We start from the raw sequence: 20,125 nt of genomic DNA, 5'->3' as shown, positions 1-20,125 counted from the left end.
ATTGTCATTCCAGGCTGCACAAGAGCCTCTATTAATCATTATAATTTATTACCACTACTAAATAAATATCCAAACGATTTCGATTTAGTAATTGTGCATCCAAGGGCACTTTTTAAGTTGCAGCAGAGTGCAAAGGCTCGATTCACGAAGCAAGATTATAAGGTTGAATCAAAGGAAGTGTGTGTTTAAATAAGCGGGAATTCATATCTACCCTCACATATTCTATCTTCGTACAAAAAAATTCTAGAATATATCATAGGTATCATGTCAATCATATAATAAGTAAATGATTCTTTAACGTATGTGCATTTATTTTGAAAAATCATCATGCAAGTAATGGTTATATTAAATTCAACTACATATGCCATACATGCATCAATTAATTGTAATACATCAAAAGTAATTTGGAATTTCTCCCTCAAACATACTTAAAATGTAGGTTATTAACCATGTTATCCACAAAATCATTATTCACTAAATTTTTACTTCAAGAAAAATAATTATATACATGATGATTTTTCAAATTATAGAAAATTATTGAGGGTTGTTCTTTGTTGCCTCATCTGCCCCCACCACACTATTCCAGGCACTGTAAATCCGGCAACCAGGTGCCTTTAATGGCCCCTTGAAGTCTCAAAACAATTAGTTCTCTGCCAACTGATTTACCCAATCAAGCATCTGAAAGCACTGAAACTTTGGTAGTTGGCACACACTTTAGCTCAATTTCCCCATAAATATATGTGGTCCATGCGTGGGCTTTTAATTTCACTTTCAATGAAATAAATCAATATATAAAACCGGACTCAACGACGGAGACAAATGTTGGGCACTGCATATAGATGCATGTGCACATCTCTTCCTACCATTCTGCATGTCGTCTTTCTGCTGCTTCCCAACAATATTGTCAATTTATACCGAGAAATTATCTCTTACACCACCTTTCTTTTATCATATATACATCTAACCAAACAGACGTGACAAGAACTCAAAGAACCCACGGTGCAATACTTGGAAAATACCCAAGACTCTGTGTTGTCTCTACCCTAAAGTACCTCGCCGACATGGTAGCCAACCATCGATTGGTTGTTCTCATTAACCCTAATTTTCTTTCACACGTATGATTTGGCACACACTTCTTTGTACGTAAAAAATTGTAAAACACACCGTGCACTGAATCCAAAAGCCAAATAGGTGCCCATATCTCTACACTATTTGAGTGTTGACTATTGTATTATTCAACCAGTTATGAGTTGGCTGTTGGCTTGGCATTGTTGTTTTCTGAGACAAAGCTGCAAAAGCTACAAAAACACTCCACAAGTTAACACCTCTCACTTTCTCTAATTTCTCTGCAAAAATTTTGCAGGCTTTCAGTTCAGAGGCGCCATGCATTAGCACATGAAAGGAAATAAACGAACGAGAAATAGAGAGAGACGAAATTCAATGTTTTGGTACAGCAAATTATTACTATTTTCACGTGGTTTTGTTGCCCCTTATTTCGATTCTTGTGCTTTTCTCTTTCTTACCGGCTGCAAAACGAGTCACCTAGCTAGGTTTTTTTTTTTTTTTTCCTCCTTACTGGGATAATAACATTTGGATCCCTGATTTCTTAATTTTTCTTAACACAAATTTCGCTTATGTATATATATTAAGCACCCCCTAACCTAAATATTTTTTTCGTTTTTTTATGAACCTTAGACATAGCAAGGGAATTCATTATTATTATTTTTTTAAAAAAAGGAAAGATTAGTGAGCTAATGAAGGAAGAGATAATAAGCTTTATCCTTAGAATGATTATAAAATTAAAGCAGAAAAATAAAACAATATAAAGCTTTAAAAAATTCATTAATTTTTTTAAGATAAAAGACTATCACATACTTTTAACTATAAAAAAAAAACAGTAGATTAAGACGGAGAATCTCACCAAGATAATTCATGTACGATCAAGACTTAAATTTGCCATAAAATCATTAACGACCTCTTTCTACTTTCATGAAAAGCACGATTGCTCAAAAAATATAAAAATACATAGACTATAGGAAGTTGACTATACATAGACTATAAGATAGAAACTGACATGACCAAATGAGATACTACTATGCAGCTCCACCACGGTCCACGGTTCAATTCAATGGAAATTTCAAATATTCAAGTAAGGACCTATTTGGTAGGAGCATGGAAACTAAGTTCTTATTGGAGAAAATTTAAAAGCTTAGGTATCTAGATGTAATTAGGCATTTTCCTTAATTTCTTGCCACAAAAATTATAGCGTTATTTATCATTTCACTATTTCAAGAATTGTAAAATATCAAATGATTACAAAAATTATTATTCCCGAAATTTCTAAAACCTTTTTAATGTACTAATTTTTTGTTCGAACCGTTGTTGAATATTAAAATACCAATTTTATCATTTATAGTAAAATGCAAAAATAAAAGTATCAAATAATAGACATAAAATGCCCAAAGAACAATCAAATTGTTCGTAGCTCTAATTGCATGATCGGCTGTAGGGACGATAGGGGTGACAGAGAGTCCTCTAGCCTAGTCCCGTCCTATTATGTCCTTAAGTTGTTAAATAATAGTTTTAATCATGAATTTATGAGTAACCCAAAATGTATTATAACTATAAAGTCGTCAATTGATAAAAATATCCTTGGATATTTTTATTAAAAAAAAGCACAATTTATTTTTAAAAAACACTTAAATATGGAAAGTGTTGATTCTAGATAAGCTTTAATTATTTTTTTTTTTTTGACAATAGATTGTCTGTTTTATTAACAAAAATATCTAGGGGTAGTTTTATCAATTCACTACTTTTATTGTTAAAATAACTACAAGATAATTCATAAATTCATCAGTAAAATTATTATTTAATAATTTAAAGGCGTGCCAATAATTTTTTTTGTCTACTATTTGATATATTTTTGTGTATTTTCCTATAAAGAGTAAAATTGATTTTTTTACTAATCAAATAACCGATCAATTAGGGGTGGGCATCAACCCGCCCAACCCGTGAACCCGACCCAACCCGTGTGATTTTTTACGGGTTGGGTTGGGTTGATAAAATAAACGGGTTGGATTGGGTTGTTAAATTCCTAACCCGCACTATTTGCGGGTTGGGTTGGGTTAAAAATTTTTAACCCAACCCAACCCGTCAACCCGTATATCCATATATAAATTTTGATATTTTATATAAAAATTAAAAAATATAAATATGAAAACTTTGAAATGTTAGATTTGTTCTAAGGATTTTAATATTTATATTTTTTTAGTTTATCTAATTAATTAATTTATTTTTGTTCACTAATTAATTAGACTATAACAATAGATTTTTTTCAAAAAACCAATCCAATCAACCTAACTCAACCGGTCAACCCATATGTGTGTAAAAATTATTATATAAATTTTGATATTTCATATAAAAGTTAAAAAATATAAATATAAAAATTTTGAAATATTGGATTTGTTCTAAAGATTTTAACATTTGCATTTTTTTATTTTTAATTAATTTATTTTTGTTCACTATTTAATTAAACTATAAAAATAATTTTTTTTAAAAGTCCAACCCAACCCGACCCAACCCGCAGCTTTGCGGGTTGGGTCGGGTTGGGTTGAGATATGTAATGGGTTGGGTTGGGTTGAAATTTTTCAACCCGCTCTACATGCGGGTTGGGTCGGGTTAATGATTTTAACAGAGAAGTAATAAAATGAAAAAAAATATTATAAAATTATAATTAAAAAATGATAGGGACAATATTTATTGTAATTACTTGATATTTTACAATTGTTAAAGTAATAAAACCATAATATGCCCCACAGGATATTTCTTTTACTCGTCTTCCTGGCCGTCAATTTTTTTCCGCACTGTATCTGGTTTCTGTGGTCAGATGAGATTGTACGTACGTTCACGTAGTTGACGAGTGCCGTGTCTCTGTCTTCTGACAGAAAACTCTGTGATATTTAATAACTTGGAGGGCGAGCCAAACCCTGCATGGCCATGGGGTCTTGCCTTCTTGATCAGTTAGAAGCTAGCAATTTCACAGTACTTTGCTAGCTGTGTATTTTTTATATGATGTTGACTCTGCCATTTCAGTTTTTGTTTCGTGAGGATAAGCATGCTCATTCCTCCTGCTACAGATTTTTTTTAAAAATTATTTTCGATTTTCATAATTTTGTATTATATATGTAAGGTGGGGCATAACGATAACTTTGTGATCAATTATAATGGTAGATGCAATAACTAAGCCACTAATAAAGCTTTAGCATTATTGCATCGAGTTACAATTTAAGATTTGCGACAATATTAATGTATGGATCGAATTCGTGTCGGTCCCAATTCTTAGAAAAATATCTCACGTGGATTGAATATCAAACTTGGTTTAAATATATAAAATTTGAGTAATTCTCAATTATTGAGCTAACTTTTTTAAGTTGAATTAAGTTAGTAGGCTTTTATTTAAAAAAAAAAAAAAAAAGGGGGCCTGCACTGACGAAGGTGTTACGAAAAATATAAACCAACCTGTACATCAGTATCTCACATCAACGATAGAATATTGAAAAATGCACGCAACATGGTACAACAAAATATTGAAAACACATGCACATGTAAATATCCCAAGATAGAATTAATATCGAAAACACATGCAACATATATATATATGGTAGAGACGACGTGCAACTGTAAAGATCACATGATAGAATATCGAAAACACATCCAACATATATGGTAGAGACAACGACATAATACATCGATCGCTATCCTGCATGTAAATATCATTATCTTACATCGACAAGATATTGAAAACGCATGCCACATCATAGACATTAAATATCTATATCTTGCATGATAAACCTAATGGAATGAAGGTAATTGATAGGATAGGAAAATCAGATATCGTTCTAATCGAAGCATGATTAAATCTCGTTCTAATTAAGATTTTTAATGATAATTTCAGAGGAAATTATAAAAGAGGAATTTTATTGAATTATTGAATCAGAATTATGAAAATAATTATAAGACCTCTCTATTTATAATACAAAATGTCTACTTTCTTAATTTAACTTTAAAAAAAATTAAATCACAATTATAATATAAATAAAAGACTAAGTCTGGCTTGCATGTAAATATTCCATAACTTAAGTGACGCATAAAAGACAAATAATTCTCGGCTTTTGAGCTACCTTCTATACCAACGACACAAAACGAGCAAGATTCAACATGAATACGCATGTGACATGTCAACTTAAACTCCCAGCACTATGCAACCGTGTCCTATTATCGGCATCAAACCATACTCAATAAATTCATAAAATAGAAAATAATAATAATAACATGACATGAAACTGAATTTTTTTATCATCACATCGTTAATTATATAGTCATGATTGAAAAAAGTCACAAAATAATGATTTTGTGTTTGCCGGAAATTCAACGGAACTGACCACATATAAAATGGTTGATAAAAGAAATGGCAACATAATGTTAACTCAGTAAAATTATTTGTAACGGGAGATTCAATATATTCTCAAACCATCAAAACCATCTGGCCGTTGATGCAACCATTTAGACTTTGGAGCTTTACTTTCTTGTCTACCTCATATGGCATTATTGAATATTCTACCATGACATGCAATTGGCAAGCACCCAATAAATTAAAAAAAACAAATTCAAGAAACGGTGTGATAAAACATGAATTAATAATTAATATTAACACATGATCAGTTTATAGATTTAGAAATCTCAAAATTATTAGTCTTGAATTCAACTAAAGCATTCTTTATTTACAGATCATTGCATAAACATTTATGATCTTCATTTGAATAACGACTTTTGGGCAATATCCAAGCTTGAAACTTCTAAGTTACGTGTGCATGTTTTTATTTATTTAATATTTAATAACAACCAATCAACATCATATGTCGCCAAAAACAAAATAATAATTTAAACTAGGATTTATCTGATATATAAACAAGACAAAACAAATACGCCTAAATTCCAAAAATCCAAAAATTTTCAACCCAAATTAAACATATGATACCATTTAATTTTTCAGAACAAAAATCAACACCTTTAAAAACGTTATAGCTGGCTGCAGATATACAATATTCATATTGTACGTACATATCCTTAGAGAAAAAAAAAAACCCTAATCAAATAATAATAATAATAACAGCAATATGCACCATTAACCAGAAACCTAATATTTCAAAAACCCTAGACTCTAAAAATAATAGTAACCCCAAAATTTAATTCCTATCCACAGCCACAGCACGTAGAGGATTCTTCATCTCGCACGATAGCTTCAACACCTCACTTAAATCAGCTGGGCTAGCCACGTCTGGAACCCAGATGTAAACTTTAACCAATTGAGCCACCCAAAGGCTCACAGTGGCTAGTCCCAGGTTCTTTCCAGGGCAAACCCTACGGCCCGCCCCGAAAGGCGCGAGCCGGAGGTCCCCGCCCCTGACATCGACGTCAGCTTCCAAGAACCTCTCGGGCTTGAACACGTGTGGATCCTCCCACACCTGAGAGTCGTGGGTGATGGCCCACATGTTGACCATAGCAGTGGTGTTGGCCGGTATCAGCATCCCGTTGCTGAGCTGGACGTCTGATGTGGAGAGCCGGGCCCACGACAGGAGTGGCCCGGGTGGGTGGACGCGAAGAGCTTCTTTGACGACCGCCTGTAAGTAGGGTAGTCTTGCCACGTCAGCATCTGTAATTTTGCTGTTAACAGTTTGGAGCTCAGCGTGCAGCTTGGCTTGTACTTTTTGGTTCAGCACCAACTCAGCCATAATCCACTCAGTTAACAGAGCTGTTGTATCAGTTCCTCTAAATATCATTTCCTGTAACAAAAATCAATAACAGGTTATTATCACTTAGCTCCTTCTTTTTTGTCTTACTATCTCACAAGTATAAAATATTTCAAAATCTTAAACTTAACTACCAACAGGCAACAACTTTGAACGTAACATACCCACAAGACAGCAATCATGTCATCATCACTTAGCTTTTCTTCACCTTCCAAGGAGAGCAAAACATCGACAAAATCAGCATTATCACCCAATTTCGTCGAGTTTTTGAGCCGTCTGTGTTCTTCGATGATGCCTCTTACGAAGTTCTTGACTCGGGGGACGAGCTTCAAGCAACGTTCGTGGATACGAAACGGATAGTAAAACAAACTCATCCATGGCAAATAATCTGACCAATTAAATGCCCCCAATAACTCAAAACCTTCCCTTACCATTTCGGTGAGCTCTTGAAGCGATTTGCTATCGCGGTCAATATCGTATCTGACGCCGAACACACTTCCCATGATGTTGTTCAAGGCAGCCAACTGGAGGTGTTTCCTTAAAGAGACAAAACCGTTATGTTTCTGTTCGTTTGCAATGTTGTGTAGCATGACAGCGCAGTCTAGGTGGCGGCCGGGTTCGTGGGCTAAAATGCGCCGGGGAGAGAAAAGGTGAGACGAAGCAATTCTGCGCAAGAGTCGCCAGTAAGTCCCGTTGGGAGCGAAGCCTATTGCCCGGCTGAACATCAGGCACTCAGCTGACTGCTTGATCGGACGGTCAGCGAAGTGGGGCGACGTCAAGATTTCTTTGGCAGTGTAAGGGTCGGAGGCGACCACAGCGGGAGTCGAGCCGCCGAGGCTGAAGGCCATCAGCTGAGTGTTCCCTCGGCTCCAAGCCATGGCTGCTAACGTCCGATGAGCCAAGCCGCGGCTCAGAGTGAACAAGCTGCCAAATAACGGAACACCCTTTGGTCCCGGGATCGCGACGGAGCCTCTCTGGTTTCTCCCGTTCTGCCACGCGACTCCGCCGCCGGTGGAGAAAGCCCAAGTGAGTAGATAAAGCAAAACCAAAGCTAAAAAGAGTGACAACAAACTATACGAATCAAAAAGATTTTGTTGAGCAAGAGAACCAAAGAGAGTGAAAACCCACAAAGATTTTTCTCTATCGATAAACCCTAACTCCATGTTATTAAATATTGTTTAACTTGCAGAGGAATGAGTAGTTGAGTTTCTTTTTGTTTTTTTTCTTTTCTTGATAAGAGTGTGAGTGAGTGAATGATAGCAGGAGGGAAGTTGAGTGTATTTATACAGTGAGTTTAAGAAGGCTTCAAGTGGAGAGAGGAGAGCGGCGGGCGGTTTGCATGAATGACCGAGAGAGTTATATTGTGTGCGCGCGCCTCATGGGAGCGTTATGATATTGAAGTGAGAGCATTGAATTAATGAGATTTTTTATTTGAAAGGGAAAATGATGATTAGAAGAGTAACGCTTAATTGGTGTTCGATGAAATAAAACGCATGAAGAAATGTGACGGGGTTTGAAAATTAACTCGACTGGTGAATAATGCTGTTTCATGCCAAACAACCGTTATACTCAAAACTTGTCGTATAACGTTCCAGATGTTTTGACTACTTCGTTATTTTAGTGGTCGAATGCTTCTTATTTCCATTATTTTTTAATAAGGGTTGCAGAGTTTACAAGTATTTACCTCTCCGTCCTTTTTCTGAGGTAGATTTTTGGACTAAGCTTTATATAAACTACGTCAAGGTAGATCATGACAAACTTCTTATTACGTCTATCGGTGGAATTGTAGTATGTGTTCTACTTATTTTGTTAATAAAAAACCTGTTAAATTTATGTTAAGTTCACGTAATCCTTTTTCTAAGATTTGTGTATGTCATTCAAATTGATTATTTAACATCGTATACCTTTTAAAATTTTAACTCAAAGTGGTTAATCAAATAAAGCCGTTAAAAAAATCTCTTGACCAAGCCCTAGAGATGACATGCCATTTTATGTTACTTTTTAATGATCCGAGATTATGAAAATGATCGGAAAGAAGATAAAATTTTCTTTGTACTAACTGGGTTTAACTGAAAAAGGGAGGAAAAAAGAGGAAAAGAAAAGAAAAGGTATATGGATGGTTGATTTAGAAATAGAAAACAAAAGTGAAAATATGTACAGGGTATCAACAGCGAAACCCATACGGAGATAAAGTCAAGTTCATTTGATTTTAGCCAACATTGATGAAATTCAATGGATTTTGCAGGGGAAACAATATCTGGTGCTTCCACAGCTGTCTTTACAGGGCCTCTTTGACTGCTAACTTAAAAGATCGACTCGCATCTGAATACAAATATAGAAATCTTTAAGGGGAAGTAAAACAAAAGTGTGTCGTGCATTTATTGTTCTGAGGGCGCAGACAAGAAATTTTTGGTTCTTTGTGTTCAGAGGGAGGAGGACGATAAAAGATTGAATAGTGGAACCTCCCAACCTATCCAGTATCTCAACATTTAAGTACAAAAGTACGACACACTTAATGCCAAATTGCCAATGCTTGAAAAATTTTATATATATAATCATTATCCCTAAAATTTATAAAAACACATATTTTAATATGGGAATTATTATCTTACATAATTATGTAAGATACATGATTCTTCTACATTCGTTTAATAAAAATCTAACCGTTGTAAAAATATAAAATAATAAAATCATGTTATTTCCACAATCGTTAGATTTTCATCCAACAGTTGTAGAAGAATCATGTATATTATATGATCATGTAAGATACAAAAGTCTTTTAATATACTAATAGATAAAAAACATTGTTTCTAATATATTGAAATCTATATATTTTTTTAATATTTTACTCACATCCTCATTTTAGTAAAATGAAAATGTCTTCACTAAAGAATTATTTATTATAGTTATCGTTGTTATTGTTGTCATTGTTGTTGTTTTGGTCGTCGTCGTTGTTGTTATTATTAGTGAAAGATAGATTATCACTATAATGAAGCAATATTTTTTTCTCCTATAAATTAAGGTTTAAATCATGTGAAAATTTTCATTCATAATGATGTTGGATATTGTCTCCTAATGTACATAACGACGAGTACTAAATATTTTTTCAGCCAGTATTTGTCATCTATGGATGTTGTTTGGTAAAATGTCCTCAAAATTTATGGACATATATGGTTTTTTTAATTACTTTATTACTTTATTTCTTTCTTATTTCATTTTCTTTTATCAACTTGATTTTCTTTTAGTAATATATGCCCAAATTTATTTTTCATTCATCAGTTTGATTCTTTTTTTTTTTTTAATGAATACCGAGATTCATATTGAAATTAATCAGAAAAAAAATAAATTTGAAAATCGTAAGAGTAGCCTTTTGATTATCTCAGACTAAATCATACCATTAAACCTTAGAAGTCAGCCTTGGTTTCTTTAGATATCTAATGATCTTGATTATTGACGGTACCAAACATGTTACATATATGCTGATTATAATCGTCAATCAATAGAAACCATTCGTTTCAAGAGATTGATTTGCCTACTACATAAATATCTTGTCACAATACTTGTAAGGTTACATAAGCCCAAGCAGCAGTTATTGTGAAAAAAAATGTAATTATTAAATAAAAAATAGTGTGTAGTGAATATAACTTTTAAATAATAATTTTGATAAAATAGTAATGATATTTTAAATTTTTCATTATACAAGCAGAGATGGCTTTAGCACTAGGCAGTCGCCTAGGGCCTCAAATTTTAAGGAGGCCCTAATTTTTTTGCATTTATTTGTTAAAAAGAAAACCTAATTTTAATGTATCTCCCTATTATTATTCATTCATAATTATTGAAAATTAAGATTTTTTTAACAAAAATTCTATATTTGATAATCTTCACCTTAAAATAAGATTTTCTTTTTGTAAAAATTTCATTTTTGATAATCTTTAATACAAATGGCTTTGCTTTCTAAACGAAAATACTATATTAAAACATTAAAATTGATTCTTGGTATTCCTTTATAATAAAAGCCTTAAAAATGTTGAATAAAGATTAATCTTAGTTGAAATTTTTTTTTACTCTCTTCTCTACAAAGAAAATTTTTCTCTACAAATTCTATTGCCGTGATTTGATTATCATATTTATCTCAAGGAGTTAACTTTTTAGGTGTTGTCACTCTAGTTATACTATTGTAAATTATTATTTTTTCTTAATTTTTATGCAAATTTAATTTATTTTTATTTATTGTATTCACACATTGCTTATATAATCTAGAAAAAAAATTGAATTTTGAACTAGTTTGTGTCCAATTGAAAGTTGACATTGTTGAATATACAAAGGCCTAAAAGTTAAAAAAAAAAATCACCTAGGACCCAAAATCCCTTAAAGCCGGCCATGCATACAAATATGAGATCAAATCAATTTAATTTTTAAGATACAATTGATAGATTATTAAACATTTTAGTATTGTACCATTTAGGTAACTGCTCAATCTCAATACCAAAAAAGGTCCTACTTTACTAAACTAAATAGGGTTAGTAAAAAAGTCTGGGTCAAACTGGCTCATATGGATTAGGCTTAGATATGGGCCAAAAAGATATGAAGTCCGCATATATTAGATTTAGTTAAGGGCCTAGGAAAAGCTCGGGTTTTTTTTATTTATAAATAAAAAATAAATAAATCAAACTAAAAAACTCAAAATATTGTATTAATATGTTTTTTATATTAGTATTTGTGATTTATTGTGTTGTTTTACTAATATATATAGGGTATTATACTATTATTCTATTATATATTGAATAATTATCTTTAATTTAAATTTTTTTACTTTATTAAAAATTTATTTCAAAATTAATGGTAAGCCCATGCCCCTCCAAACCTGGCTCATCCAAACTTGGACGAACTTTTAAAGGGTCTGGGCATGTAACAATAACATGAGTTTGGATCTGGGTGTGGAAAAGCCCAGTTCAATCCCGCAAGTTACCAACCCTAAAACTAAAGTGGATTATAGATTGTATAATATTGATGATGCTCAACTAATCATTTTGTTATAATTAATTATTAGTTCATCGAAGGTAATTTAGTAAGTGAAAGTAATTAGTTAACCATCGCCAACCTGAGCAAATGGGCATCTATCGACAAGAGTATTAATAAATGCAGCAATTCTAACATTGCTTCTCTAAATATAAAGAATATATATAATTTAGGGTATCTTTTGTTATTATTCATCGTTTTTGTACCTTTTTTATGTGATCAAATGCCTCTGTTACTTACAGAGCCTGATAGCTTGTTTTCGTAGGGGCAAAACTATGTTATGTTATTAGGGCAAAAATTTCCATAATAACAGCGATTGTAATATTAGTTGGAAAGTGTAGTTTTACTTCACTTTCTAACTTAACTTTTGTGGACTCATGAATTCCATGTCTCCATCTTTATAGAGGAGAAAGAATATTGCGGAAGAATTTTGATTAACCGTAAAGATATTGATGACCATTTGTTTTTGTTATTTTTTTTTTATTTTTTTTTTGTGGTTTTATGGGAAAGCTTTGATGACCATTTTCAAAACTTGGATTGTCAAGTTGGATGTTAAACCAAGTCGAAATCCTCAGACATGAGTGATGCAAACTGCAACCCCTAATCATTAAAGCCTTTTAGGATCTTTACAGATAAAAGGATCCATTTAGGATTGGGTTAAGCCCAAAGAAGTCCACAAACAAAAAGCTTAATGACATAATTTATAGGATCAGCAATGATTTTTGACCTCCTCAAACTGTCTTATCAACCCCTCATTCTTTTATTTGTTTGATTACTTTCTAATTACTCTTATTTTTGTTTTATTTTATTCTCCCCCATCCTTCTCTCTAGCATAACCATCATCTCTCACCACCTATCTTCATCAACAATAAGTTCATTATTATCGCTCCCACAACTGTTAGAAAAATATGTTCTTTAAAAGCATATGTGTTTATTTAATTGTAATAAATAATTTTTTTAGTTAATAAAATAAATGAGGTATTTTATTCAAATATCTTAATTGCATTAATATTTTGATTAAAGTCTATTTAATTATATTATATGTATTTATGTGATCACCATGTGAATTCACAGAAGACATAAATACAATTTATCTTATGATTAAATAAATTTAGTTCGCAGTTCATAAATAAAGTTGGGCACTTTATTTAAGTTTGGACTGTAGTAAATTCATTGAATGATTTGTTTTAATCATATATGAATTTACTGATGTAGCTTGACTACATTAAGCTGGATCACATATGCGATTTAATTAACTTTGAAATGACTGTCAGACTTATTAAATCTCATATGCATTGATTTTACTGTAATCTTAAACTTAAGTTAGTTATGATTTCATGATTATAATTGTTATTCCATTTGAGTTACCAATGAGCACGACACACACTTGTGGTTAAGATTACTCAGTATCTTGGTGGGAGCAATTATGAGTATTAGAGTTATAGATTAACAATATAGAATTTATACAACACATCTCTTGATGGGTTTTCGGTACTTGATCATACAATTCTCTGGCCAGAGTGTGTCAACATATTTAGTATGTTGAAAATGATCATTAGAGAAAACCATTAAATATCAAGAAATAAAATGCAATTAAATTGACTGGACAGTTGAGATATCGATTTAATTAATGATGTGGTACAAATGATTGTGCAGTAAAGAAATCAATGTGGCTTGGGATGAATTATTATTCGAGCATACAATTATAGAAGTCAGTTCCAATTTTTAAGTAGAGTAGATTTGGAATTAAATAATTGGGCTAGTTTAATTACATGCCTAATTATTGTAGCCACTATTGTATGTTCCCAAATGATCCCCGGATTAGTTTATTTAATTGATTGCGCCGCCACTGGATTAATAAGTGAGATAACTAATTATTTGGGTTAAGAGCCTAAATATATTATTTAGTGGGAGATTCCATGTAATATGCTTATGTGTAAGGAGCCTTATATTATTTTACAAAGTGGGCCCCTATAACAGAAGAACAAGTAACGTTGCCTTTGTTTTTTATTTTTTAATTTAAATCAAATTTGATTTAATATAATTAAGAAATAGAAAATATGGAGCATGGGGTTTACACTAGATAAATATATAAAAAGGTTTATTTTCTCTCAAAAGAGAGAGAGGCTACATTATACAGATCAGAGAAAAAGAATTTTTCTCTTTAATCTTAAGAGAAAAATTTTCTCCTACTAGTTGCTATTGGTAGTGATAAAGGCTCACACACGTCAAGTGCAGATCAAACCTGAGTCATAACTTAGAAGATCATTGGTGACAGTTCGAGATCTAACAAGCATGGTGGTAACAGATCGTGATTTAATAGGCGTGGTGGTGACAAATTGTGATCTGGGAGCCTAGTTTCACTTCAGCGGAAAACGCAAAGATTGTTCATCTTTTCAGATTTTCAAGGTACAATTTCTAGATTACAAATTCTTATATATTGTATGAGATCGACCCTAAAATTTTTTTTTAATTTAAAAAACTGATTTTTCCCCAACAACAAATACCACCACCACTATCTACCTTCTTTACCATTAATCCATCACCTCTACCAATATACGATGAGTTTTAATATTGGGTTTTATTAAATATTATGAACAAGGGGTGTGCTTTGATATTTTTGATGATATTAGTTTTGTTTTTTGTAAGTAATTTAAGATTTTGTCAATTTGGAATTCGATTAAGAGTTTTAATATTTGATTCAAATTTTGATTAGTTATAAAGAGAGAGAGAGAGAGAGAGAGAGAGAGAGAGAGAGACGAGAAGTAAATCTAGTGAGAGATTGAGAGAGAAGAAAAAATTTTATTTTTTATTTTTCAATAATGGCAATTCTAAAATAAATAATATTAACTGAAAAGTGTGAGCTGGTGAGATAAATTAAGGGGTCAAATATCACCACTCTTACATTATTTTTCATACCAGTTTCATTTGCTATCCCATTAAGAATTCATCAATAAATTTTTTTAATGATTTAAGGGTGCATTTGGTTCACTATATTGCATTATTTAATATTATTGTATTGTATGATACTGTATTTGGTGTGATACTGTGTTGTATTAATTTCTAGTTATATTATATTTGGTTGTATTGCAATGCACTACATTGGATTAATTTTCTGGTTAGTTGATTAATTTAAATTACATGTTTGTAAAGTAATAAGTATTAGTACTTAGAAAAATAGTAAATATTGAGTATAAATGTAAAAATTATCGTAAATTTTCATAGAATATATGTAAAAGAGAAAATCTAAAATTTTTGACAGCATAACTTTTATTTTTCAATATTTCCCTAATGTATTCCTTGTGAAATAAAGATTCAAGTAAATAATTTAATAAAAAAAGTCAAACAAATATCACAATATAATTAAATAAATAGTTAAAACATGCAAGATTCAATCAAAATTCTCTTAGCCATATCAATTGCCTAAGTTCTTTCATAAATTACATGATGTTATATCATTGTCATGTCTATAATAATCATTTGTTAATTGTAAACTAGAATTCCTACAAGTTATTCTTCTTTGTAGAAAAAGTAAACAAATCAACAATCAAGAGAGTCAATGCAAAAAACTGAAGTAATTATATATTCTTGCGTCACCAAGAAAATTCTTTACGTGCTATCAAAATACATATATTAACATTATAGGTGCACTAATGGAGCCAAGTCAACAGAATATGGCTTTTGTCTTTTTTCTTAGTATCTTCACAAACACTAAATAGTTTTTTTTTTTTTTTGATAGTAAAATGGTTCCATTTCCACTAGAACAAAACAATTATAGTAAGTTTTCAATCTCTGTCGGGACCTCCTTAATCCACACTTGAGGTTCCGAACTGGATAAGGCCATTTTCTCTAAACCATGCGCCACTAAGTTACAAGACCTAGGAGTATAAGCCACCTTATATTGATTATTTTGTCTTGTCAAGGCTCTAATCTCACCAATTATCCAATCCAGCTCTCATCTACTAGAGTGACCCTTAAGAATAAAGTTGGCAACATTCTTAGAATTAGACTCTATAAGTAAAAGAGAAAGAGCAACATCTGCAGCCAGCTTTATTCCTTCTAAAATCGCGTAAGTTTCAGCAATTTCCATGTCTCCTAAGCAAGGCTTCTTTGATGTTGCAATAGTCATTATAGCTCCTCGATAATTTTTTATAATGCTCTCAAGTCTAGGAAAATTGACTTCCATGTCCACAACTGCATCAATATTAAGCTTATACCAAGGAAGATCTAGAGGGTGCCAAATATCAAGCTGAAGAGAGACTATTTAGGAAGCCACTAACAAATAGAGTAGAAAAGTTAAATTTAAGTGGACCAATCAAAGCACGAAGAACAATAGACATTAAAGATATTTTAGGACCTAAAGTAATATTAAAAAGCAATGGACTTAAAAAACAATAGGATAGAAGTAAACATTGCAAAAAGACTTAGAAGGTCACTTTTATTTTCTAGTAAAGGTAAAAAAAGAATAAAAGTAACTGAAGACATAATAGACGAACAAGATCCAAACAAATTATTAAAAAGAGGTTTCGAACAAATTAAAAAGAAAAGGTTATATAATAAAGGACTAATGTCAAAATTAAATAATAGTTTGTATATTTACATAGATAAAACAAAACTATCGATAGTAAATAGACGAGAATAATTAACTTTAATCAATCCATTAGGTAGAGATTACCTTAGAAAATAAAATTACACAGATATACATATGGGAATAATAATAATAGGAATTCTTAATCAGGCTAGAGAAGGTTTAGACACAAAAACTCATTTATATTTATATGAAAGTAGATTTTACGATCAGGAACAAGCTCAAATAGCTAGTGCAGAAGTAGACTTAAAAAATAAAGTAGTTGTAGCAGGATGCATGCCTATATATATATATATATATATATATATATATATATGAATTTTGTAAACATATTAAATTAAGTGTACAAACAAAAGGTTGTAAAATGAATGCAGAATATAAAAACCTTAGAATTAAAACATTTTTTTCTAGGAAAGTTATACAATAAATATCATAAAAAATTTAGATTTGAAAGCAAAAATATTGTAGACTATTTTAAAAGTCAATATGTAGAAATGATAGTACACAAAAAGTTAACCAATAGTGAATAAAATGGTTTAGAATGGATTTTACCTAAATTAGAACAAGATAATATGTTAGAAGTACTATAAACTAGCTATACTTATATAAATAGACAAATTCGGGTTACACAGAGATTTAGTAATTATAGATAGAGAAGTAATCCAGAATTAGAAGAAAATGTAGAAGTAGAAATTAATATGACAATAATAGACAATTTAGATATAGACAAACATAAAACATTAACTAGGAATAGAGATAAAATTATAGACCTAATATTTCATAATCCTAAAAAATATTTAGATGAACAATTATCTGAAGAATTATGTGATAATGATGGAATAACAAATGATGATATAGACAAAGAGTTAATAGAAAGTATAGATTTTAAGAATTTAGAAATAGAAGAAATTTATTACTTAGAACATGTAGATGAAATATTAGTAGGAGAAGAAGATAAAAAGTCAGAAATAGGAGAAAATAGCCATAGACCTATATTAGAACTCATAATAGAGCCATCAAATGTAGAAAGTTACTTAGACAAACGAGGAATCCCAGAAACTAATGGAAAATATATATAAGCAAAAAGAGTATTTAAAGCTTAAACAAAATTAGAAAATTGGAAAACCATGACACAAGCTAGAGATTTATTAGTATTAGAATTAGAAGATCATAAACCTAGCCAATGGAAACAAGTATTTAACCAATGGGAAGGTAATTTACTTGGACATTCTATGGAGACATTAGCAGTAATAGTAGACTCAAACTATAAATTAAAATATTTAGAAGGTACTTTAGGAAGCAGAGAGAAACAAATATATTTAGGATGGAGAGAATGGATGAAGAAAAAATAAATTAGAAGAATTAGACAATTTTGATACAAATATTACAGTAATCAGTTTTATAGATTTAATAAGACATCCTAAATATATTTGTTTCTCTCTACTTCCTAAAGTATTTTCCAAATATGTTAACTTATAATTTGGGTCTACTATTACTGCTAATGCCTCCATAGAATGTCTAAGTAAATTACTTTCCCATTAGTTTAATACTTGTTTCCATTGGCTAGGTTTATGATCTTCTAATTCTAATACTAATAAATCTCTAGCTTGTGGCGTGGTTTTCCAATTTTCTAATTTTGTTTTAGCTTTAAATACTCTTTCTACTTTTGTATATTTTTCATTAGTTTCTGAGATTCCTTGTTTGTCCAAGTAATGTTCTACATTTGATGGCTCTATTATGGGTTCTAATATAGGTCTATGACTACTTTCTCCTATTTCTGGCTTTTTATCTTCTTCTCCTACTAATATTTCATCTATATGTTCTAAGTAATAAATTTCTTCTATTTTTGAATTCTTAAAATCTAGACTTTTTATTAACTCTTTGTATATATCATCACCTGTTAATTCATCATTATTACATAATTCTTCAAATAATTGTTCATCTAAATGTTTTTCTAGGATTATTAAATATTAGGTCTATAATTTTTTCTCTATTCCTATTTAATGTGTTGTGTTTGTCTATATCTAAATTGTCTATTATTACCATATTAATTTCTACTTCTTCTACATTTTCTTCTAATTATGGATTACTTCTCTATCTATGATTACTAAATGAGTAATGATACAGCCACAAACTCTTGTACAAACTTATTTTGTACAAACTGACGTGGCATTAATTCATTGGTTGAATGAAAATATAAATTAATAAAAATAAATCATGTGGGCTAAGTGATATTTAATTCAACCAATTTTATCATGCCACATCAGTTTGTACAAAATAAGTTTGTACAAGAGTTTGTGGCTGTATCATTACTCTTACTAAATCTCTATGTAACCTGATTTTGTCTATTTATATAAGTATAGCTAGTTTTTGGTACTTCTAACATATTATCTTATTCTAATTTAGGTAAAATCCATTCTAAACCATTTAATTCGCTATTGGTTAATTTTTTGGGTACTATCATTTCTACATATTGGCTTTTAAAATAGTCTACAATATTTTTACTTTCAAATTTAAATTTTTTATGATATTTATTATATAACTTTCCAAGAAAAAATGTTTTAATTCTAAGGTCTTTATACTCTGCATTCATTTTATAACTTTTAGTTTGTACAGTTAATTTAATATGTTTACAAAATTTATTAATATCTATATCTATATTAGGTATGCATCCTACTATAGTTACTGTATTTTTTAAGTCTACTTCTGCACTAACTATTTGAGCTTGTTCATGATCATAAAATCTACTGTCAGTAAAACTTATTTTTCTAGTAGTGCCTTCTAAGTCTTTCTGCCATGTTTACATCTATCCTACTGTTTCTTACTAAGTCCATTGCTTTTTAATATTACTTTAGGTCCTAAAATATCGTTTATGTCTATTGTTCTTCGTGCTAGGATTGGTCCACTTAAATTTAACTTTTCTACTCTATTTGTCAATATATTTAATTCTTTGTCTAAATTATCTAACAAATTGCTAAGTTCTAAGTGTGGTATAGATTCTTTATTTTTTCTAAAGGTTTGAAAATTGTTTTCCAATCTATTGAGTCTATTGTCTAGATCTTCTAGTTTATTATTGATTTTGACTAATAATTTAATAATTGCATTGGCTTGTGCTTATTGGATATTGTTACTTTCTTGACCAAATTCTTTATAACTATAACCTACTAGATTTAAATGTGGAAATTCATGTTTTAATTCTACTAAAGATTCTATTAATACTTTGTTTGAAGTCATTCACTAACTATTATTTTAACAGAGCGTAGCTGTATTTATAAATCTCACTATGTAAATTTAATATTTTCTATTTCTAACTTTAAACTTTCTACAATATTTTTAATTTTTAATTTTTAATTTTTAATTTTAAGTTTTTATGTCTAATAATTGAACTAATTCTATTATTTATTTCTTGCTAGGGAATCATTTAATCTGACTACTAAAGTCTGCTAATAATTCTTTAATATAATCTAAATTTCTTCTTAATGTATTAATATTAGTAGTTTCGAAGAATTTTCCTAGTCCTAATACTAGCTCTTTTAGCTTTTCAATATTAACTTCTAGGTGTTGTCCTAAGTTGATTAATAAGTTTACTATAAAATTTTGCTGACTATTGCTAGTGTGTGGAATATGTTTAAATTGATTTTCTAGGTGCTCGAAGTTACAACTAATTCTTATCATTTTTGTCAAATTTAATTTTTGCTTTCTATGATGG

At 30.5% G+C, this 20,125-nt stretch overlaps 1 protein-coding gene across 1 annotated transcript; it reads right to left on the bottom strand.

Moving 5' to 3' along the window:
- Positions 1-6,020: 6,020 nt before the first annotated feature.
- On the bottom strand, positions 6,021-8,426 carry LOC102627430 (cytochrome P450 78A7). Its single transcript, XM_006493769.4, has 2 exons — positions 6,974-8,426; positions 6,021-6,842 (listed from the first exon to the last, which is right to left on the bottom strand). The coding sequence occupies exons 1-2, from the start codon at positions 7,970-7,972 to the stop codon at positions 6,246-6,248; spliced, it is 1,596 nt and encodes a 531-aa protein (XP_006493832.1). The 5' UTR covers positions 7,973-8,426; the 3' UTR covers positions 6,021-6,245.
- Positions 8,427-20,125: the final 11,699 nt, after the last annotated feature.

Source organism: Citrus sinensis, chromosome 7, assembly GCF_022201045.2.
Source record: "Citrus sinensis cultivar Valencia sweet orange chromosome 7, DVS_A1.0, whole genome shotgun sequence".
Lineage (NCBI taxonomy): Eukaryota > Viridiplantae > Streptophyta > Magnoliopsida > Sapindales > Rutaceae > Citrus > Citrus sinensis.
Note: the sequence above shows the minus strand (reverse complement) of the source record. Positions and strands in the feature narration are given on the sequence as shown.